We start from the raw sequence: 8,094 nt of genomic DNA, 5'->3' as shown, positions 1-8,094 counted from the left end.
AATGAGATGAAGTATGATTCATTAGTAAAGTATTTAATTTACTGAATTTCCACCATGATACTTTTACCAAGATATAAAACATCTTATACTGTGGTAAAAGATTCTGGTCATACCGCCCACCTGTACTGTGAAGTAAAGCTTCAGTGCTGTTGAAGATAAACTTTCAGGCATGTAAGTGAATCACTGTGTCAAGAAAGCCAAGAGCAACACACACTATTTCCAAATCAGTCCGTGCTCCCCTGAGGGCTATTAACCCTTATAGCCACTTCAGATGCTCTGTTCTGTAAATTAAAGAGATTGACTCGACGAGTCACAGTTAAAGGATGACATCTCCCCAAAGGGTTTGAGCTTTAAACAGCTTTAATGGGTTTGTTTCTCTTCCTTTAAAAAACTTGGCGCATACGCCGTAAATCTGCACTGTCCTGCCCGAAATGGCTGATAAGAACAGAGCATTGTGTCCGTGGTATCACAGGGGAGCAGTAACTCAGCATACTATTGATAACACGGCTGTATACATCCACAGAGCTGACAGATGACACGGCAAACCCTGTCCCCTTCCTCCAGGCCCTCAGACACACTGTCATTTCTCTGGCTCTCTCTAGACCAGGAGTATTCAATTAAAGCTCCCCGAGTAGCTAAATTTCTTTCTCAACAAAGGCCCAACAATAATAAACGTATACCGTTTCATGAGCCAATACGTTGTAGCGCTGGGTGCCATTTAGAAATTAATGGAATTTCTTTTAAATTCCCAGATTAGAATTGAAGCAGAAAATAGAATGCAGAACTGCATTCTGAATTTGAATTTAAAGGAAGTAAAATGAAAACAGAAAAAAATTCTAATAAATTCACATAACTGCTTTAATTGTAATAATATATCTTATTTATCCGCAAGGATTACCCATAAACATGTTATGATACACACAACCACAGGAGGTGGTAACTGATTTGCTCTGATGCAGTTTTCTGTAATAAAGCTAAAATAAAACAAAATATAAATATTAAATTAAAGTCCTAAACTTAAATGAAACTCAGAAATGTTGCTATGGCAAATAATTTAAATAGCTAAGTTTAAAATTAAGTACTACAATGACTAAACCTGAAATAAAATAAGTTAAAGCTATGCTAAAAAACTAATAAAAATTATAAAAGCTCATAACACTAGTACTAAAATTTAAATGAAAACTGAAAATATAAAAAGAAAGCTAATTCAAAATATTAATAAGTACTATAATAGTATATAAATACTAAAATAGCACTGCTTTGATTTTTATTTTTGTTTCAGTATTTTAAATAGTATTAATCTGAATTATCTAGATTAATTTGACAGCCCTATTTGAAGTCTGTTGATGTCAAACCAATGTGTAGTAAAAATAAGCAGCATAAACAAAGACATTAATGTAAAGTTAAGGGATTGTCAAAGTGAGGTAAGATAAAAATTAATGCGTTCCGAATATGTGTAACTTACTTGCAGGACAGCTGATTTATACCATGTATGAAATAACAGTCTCCACCGTTAACGCAGTATGTCTTCTCAGTTTCATTGCACTTCCTGGCATGACTTGAGCCCGGAGACAATGTAGTGGTTACTATAGAAACATACAGACACACAGAACACAGCACACAGAAAGTCAGAGATGAGCATCATACATTAGTGACATTGTGAGAAATGTCTCAGTGGCTGTGTTTAGAATGCTAGCATACTAGTATACTGCACAGTACACTCTAAGGAAAAAAGGTACAAAGCCATCAGTGGGGTGTTACCCTAAGGTACAAAAGCTAAAAGGTACATCTTTTTACCTTATTTACCCCTAAATGGTATGTATTACTACCTTAAAGGTACACACAAGTACTTTAAAACACATATTAGTACCTTAAAGTCCCCATGAAATCAAAATGAACGTTTTTTAAAGGTAGTATTAATATGTTAGTCTTAAGGTTATCTATAAGGCAGTGTGCTCCAAAACAGTGACAAAATTCGCATTTAGAAGATATAAGCATTCAAAGCTTGCAGTTCGTCACTTCCGCCAAAACGGCTCAACGATTTTTTTGACATCACATCGTACTTCAGCTTCTCATCAAACTTTCTGTCCAATCAAATGCTCTCTAGAATCCGAAGCGCCTGCCCCCTACACTATAAAATAGACGCTGAAGCCGCGGCTGAAATCGGTTACTTGTCCACAGAATTAGTATTTTCTGTACAGTGAATGGCTGGCATACCCTGTCAAATGCGGCTTTACGGAGCTCAACGGCTCTGAACGGCTCTAGCACGAGCTGTGATATAAACGAACGCTATTGGCTATTTTAAAACGGGGCGGGGCTGCTTGACATGTCCCGCCCTGTCTTCCTGTTTCAGTTAAAATGACGTCAACACAGAGTAACGCTGCGTGTTTCTCAGCATTTCAGGGGACCTTTAAGAAAGGGAACCACACCGGTGACAGTTTTGTACCTTTTTTCTGAGTGCACAGTATATACTGTACTGTACTTCCTACTATTTCTATTGAAACAGAATGCAGCAATGATAAACACTTCAACTGTAGTATGCTACATTGTTGTCACCTGACCTCAATACTATAATTAATTCAATGAGTGGCATCCAGTTTGCGTTTGATAAAAACGTCCCGAGTTCTTATACATAACACATAACACATAAAAATCTACAGTCTACAGGCTTTCATAGACAACATAAGAAGTCGGGGAAGGTCTTGTTTTTTAAGTTTTGTTACAAGCTGTTCACACATTGGCCATAAAAAAGCAATTAATACATGAAAATTCTTACATATAGCCCCTTAAAAAATCTCAATTCATATTGCTTTCAGTTCGCAGTGCACATGGAAGGTTGTGCATTGCATTATGGTATACAATTGTCCACGTAGTGTGCAATGTTGTTATTAACTAAAACTAAAACTATCAAAATTTAAAAAAGAATAAATAAAATAAGAAAATAAATATTAGATGAAAACTAAGATGTAAAAACTTTAAGCTTAAGTACTACAATTATTATAATTAAAACTAAAATGAAATTAAAATTAAAAGCTAAATAGAATATAAAAAAAACTCAACTAATAAAAAAAAAAAAATCAAAAAAAGCACAAAATTAAAATTGAGACCGAAAACATAAAAATAAAAGCAGACTTTAAAACAACAACAACATAATAGTATTGAAATACATAGCAAATGTTGTCGCTTGACCGGGTGTTCGGTATATAAAAAAAATGAGCATAATGTACACAGTATACATACTAACTGCATTGCAGTTTCTTAAAAAAATTAGCGCATAGTATACCATTCTGAAGACATCCAACATTATATAAACAATTGGATAAACTGGATTTAAAAAGTGGAGCAGAGGCAAATCAAACATTAATTTTACCAACCTGGACAACAGAATTTTGTTAAACATTCAAAAGTCATTAAATATATATTTCAGACTTCAGAGTAACTTGAAAGACACCATTTTGTCATCATTTATTCACTCTCATGTCGTTCCAAACACATATCACTGTCTTTCTTCCATGAAGCTTTAAAGCTTCAATAAAGACACTAAAGGACTAAAGTATTGTAAATTTGGATGAACTCCTCATTTAACATCAGCGTCTCAGAATTATTCCTGTTTTTACATGTACACAGCACTGCTAAATATTTCTCCAATATGGCAACAGAACTAAAACTGCAGACACACACACACACACACTGTTCCACAAAACACTGTATCATTCTGTATATAAACCAGAGTGGGAGACACGCTGCCAAATACACATGGCAGATGGGAGGTTCTACACAGAATGCTATATTTTATAGCAATATGGATGAGATTGTGGCTGGCATACCCTGTCAAATGCGGCTTTACGGAGCTCAACGGCTCTGAACGGCTCTAGCACGAGCTGTGATATAAACGAACGCTATTGGCTATTTTAAAAAGGGGCAGGGCTGCTTGACATGTCCCGCCCTGTCTTCCTGTTTCAGTTAAAATGACGTCAACACAGAGTAACGCTGCGTGTTTCTCAGCATTTCAGGGGACCTTTAAGAAAGGGAACCACACCGGTGACAGTTTTGTACCTTTTTTCTGAGTGCACAGTATATACTGTACTGTACTTCCTACTATTTCTATTGAAACAGAATGCAGCAATGATAAACACTTCAACTGTAGTATGCTACATTGTTGTCACCTGACCTCAATACTATAATTAATTCAATGAGTGGCATCCAGTTTGCGTTTGATAAAAACGTCCCGAGTTCTTATACATAACACATAACACATAAAAATCTACAGTCTACAGGCTTTCATAGACAACATAAGAAGTCGGGGAAGGTCTTGTTTTTTAAGTTTTGTTACAAGCTGTTCACACATTGGCCATAAAAAAGCAATTAATACATGAAAATTCTTACATATAGCCCCTTAAAAAATCTCAATTCATATTGCTTTCAGTTCGCAGTGCACATGGAAGGTTGTGCATTGCATTATGGTATACAATTGTCCACGTAGTGTGCAATGTTGTTATTAACTAAAACTAAAACTATCAAAATTTAAAAAAGAATAAATAAAATAAGAAAATAAATATTAGATGAAAACTAAGATGTAAAAACTTTAAGCTTAAGTACTACAATTATTATAATTAAAACTAAAATGAAATTAAAATTAAAAGCTAAATAGAATATAAAAAAAACTCAACTAATAAAAAAAAAAAAATCAACAAAAGCACAAAATTAAAATTGAGACCGAAAACATAAAAATAAAAGTATAGTATTGAAATACATAGCAAATGTTGTCGCTTGACCGGGTGTTCGGTATATAAAAAAAATGAGCATAATGTACACAGTATACATACTAACTGCATTGCAGTTTCTTAAAAAAATTAGCGCATAGTATACCATTCTGAAGACATCCAACATTATATAAACAATTGGATAAACTGGATTTAAAAAGTGGAGCAGAGGCAAATCAAACATTAATTTTACCAACCTGGACAACAGAATTTTGTTAAACATTCAAAAGTCATTAAATATATATTTCAGACTTCAGAGTAACTTGAAAGACACCATTTTGTCATCATTTATTCACTCTCATGTCGTTCCAAACACATATCACTGTCTTTCTTCCATGAAGCTTTAAAGCTTCAATAAAGACACTAAAGGACTAAAGTATTGTAAATTTGGATGAACTCCTCATTTAACATCAGCGTCTCAGAATTATTCCTGTTTTTACATGTACACAGCACTGCTAAATATTTCTCCAATATGGCAACAGAACTAAAACTGCAGACACACACACACACACACTGTTCCACAAAACACTGTATCATTCTGTATATAAACCAGAGTGGGAGACACGCTGCCAAATACACATGGCAGATGGGAGGATGTTCTCGCAGGCATCGCTGGCTCACAGCCACACCGAGGGTTCAGATTTTCTTCAGTGTGTCAGTCACGCAGAATCAAGCTGTGTACTGCAAACACCAGAATTTCACATCTGGATCTCTGCAGCCAGAGACACGGGGAATCCGTGATTCAAACGTCTGCCCGGGCAAAGAGCCAGACGAAGATAGTCAGAGAGAAACTGTCAAGAGTGACAGATATAAAGAGAGAGAGGGAGAACACTAGCACGCTGCACAGCAATGCTATCTTTAAAAACAGTATGTGAAGCTGCCTGCAGTATACAATAAATATTTCTAACAATAAGGTATAATGTCACATTACAGCACTTAGATGGTTCATTCTGGCTTTCAGGCCAACCCTCAGGCCATGCAAGATTTAGATGAGTTTGTTTCTTCATCAGAACAGATTTGGAGAAATGTAGCATTACATCACTTGATCTCCAATGGATCCTCTGCAGTGAATGGGTGCCGTCAGAATGAGTCGAAACAGCTGATAAAAACATCACAACAATCCTCAAGTAATCCACACAAATCCAGTCCATCAATTAACGTCTTGTGAAGTGAAAAGCTGTGTGAAACAAATCCATCAAGGCATTTTAACTTTAAACTGCTGCTTCTGGCCACAATACATAATCTATATCCAATGCGTCCTTAAGTGAAAGTCCATCCTGTTGTTCCTCTCACTTCAAACATAACTGTATAGAACTGTTTTGGACTGTTTTTGCTTGTAAACGGTGCTTGATTTGCGCATATATCTCTCCTGATTCAGACAAGATGACTTTTTCACTGGAGAAAGCAATATGGTTAAAGCACTCGTATTTTAGTTGGAAGCAACGATTTGAAGTTAAAATGGTCTTAATGATAAATTTCTTTCTTACAAACTAACAACAATACACTTTTTTTGCTGCACAAGATGTTAATTGATGGATTGGAGTCGTGTGGATTACTTGTGGATTATTGTGATGTTTTTATCAGCTGTTTGGACTCTCATTCTGACGGCACCCATTCACTGCAGAGGATCCATTGGTGGGCAAGTGATGTAATGCTACATTTCTGAGGGTGGAAAAATTTTCAGCAAATTTTGTTTTTGCATGAAATTTTGCAGTTTTAATCCAAAGCAAAATGGTCTTAATTTGGAAGTTTGATCCAATAATGAGTCAAGGAAGAGATGTTAAACATTGTTGCCGTAATAAAGTCAAGCACACTGCATTGTGGCAGAGGTTCTCAAACTTGAACTGAAGTTATATGCTTTGTGCACTTTTATGAGCGGATGTTGATGGACTGTCACGATCACAACTCCTTCCCTCACGAGTCACAGATCAAGAGAGCAGCCTGCAACACTCGTGTCTGTGGAGAATGGACCAACTCTGATGAAATCCATGGCAACCGACCAAAACAATGTTATTGTTACAGGAAAGTCTTTGAATAATTATGGAAATAGGAATTATACATTCTGAACACATTTGCTGATGTGCCGTGTAAGTATTTACGGTCGCTTTTCCCTGATGACAATAAATAGTTTCACACCCATAAAAAATCCACGCCCCTCTTCCAACATCTCTGCTTCCCTTAGCTTGAGAACCTCGGCATTGATGAATACTGCACATTGTGGCAAATGTAGTAGGTCTGTGATTTCTAACCAGTTATACGTGAACTTCCAGGGGTAATTGGAAACATCAGAATTTTCTTGTTATAATTTCTTGTAATTTAAAAAAAAAAAGAAAAGGAACTGTATTAAAGAAATAATGCTGTCAAAGGATTAAAATAAACAATTTAAAAAAAACAATGGCTTTACACATTCAGAAGCTTTTTGCAGTAGCTAGTTGCAGATAGATAGATAAATAGATAGATGGATGGATGGATGGATGGATGGATAGACGAACAGACAGATAGTCTCACTGTCCTAAATTGAATGTGTGAATGTGAGAGTAACACATATGGTGTGTGCAGACAGAGCTGGGGTGTGTTGAGTGTTTCTAGATTAATATGACATTGACTGAATCTCCAGCTTTTATTGCACATCCACCTCCCAGACACCAGTGGTGCTGGGCACAATGCTTGAGTGTGTGTGTGCTTGTGTATTAGTCCCAAACCTGTAGTGTTTCTTTCCTCCTGTGTACTAATTAGTGATGTCAAAGTGAGCCAACAAAATGTTCTAATGCCATAAAGTGCCACGTCTGATCTGATGTGTACAGTTTTAACTTCACATCAGAGTAAATCTGGCTCCTCACAGCTCATGCAGAGAGTTACGCAAAAGCAAATGATAGGATCCTACTACACAGTTATTATCACATGTCACGTCTTCATGTCGAAAAAAGAAATACTCTCAGAAAAAAATAGTACAAAAGCTATCACTGTGACGGTATCTTTTTAAAAGGTACACTTTTGTACCTTATTTACCCCTAAAGAATGCATTAGCCTTTTTGTAGCTGTAGCTGTAGCTACACCACCTGTAGCTGGTGTGTGGTGAGCGCACTGGCGCCGTTGTTCTGTGGCTGCCGTCGCATCATCCAAGTGGATGCTGCACACTGGTGGTGGTTGAGGAGATACATATGATTGTAAAGCGCTTGGGGTGTACAGCAATACACAATAAACCACTATATAAATGCCTCATTCATTCATTCAGCAGTGAGTGAATGCCCTTTCTAGGCTGATTTTGTGGAAATTGAATAGACTTGTTCGGCATTGCTGGGAACGCCTACAAAAACGTCATAACCGTTAT

The 8,094-nt window shown here is 36.3% G+C and overlaps 1 protein-coding gene across 2 annotated transcripts in view; it reads right to left on the bottom strand.

Moving 5' to 3' along the window:
- LOC107660787 (pro-neuregulin-2, membrane-bound isoform-like) overlaps nt 1–8,094 on the bottom strand; it is a 94,556-nt gene that overhangs the window by 29,918 nt on the left and 56,544 nt on the right. For both annotated transcript variants that reach the window (XM_016450202.1, XM_016450203.1), the window contains exon 4: nt 1,466–1,586. In XM_016450202.1, the coding sequence (XP_016305688.1) occupies nt 1,466–1,586 (121 nt within the window). The remainder of the gene's footprint in view (nt 1–1,465; nt 1,587–8,094) is intronic.

This window comes from Sinocyclocheilus anshuiensis, unplaced genomic scaffold (genome assembly GCF_001515605.1).
Source record: "Sinocyclocheilus anshuiensis isolate Anshui unplaced genomic scaffold, SAMN03320099.WGS_v1.1 scaffold1289, whole genome shotgun sequence".
Classification (NCBI taxonomy): Eukaryota; Metazoa; Chordata; class Actinopteri; order Cypriniformes; family Cyprinidae; genus Sinocyclocheilus; species Sinocyclocheilus anshuiensis.
Note: the sequence above shows the minus strand (reverse complement) of the source record. Positions and strands in the feature narration are given on the sequence as shown.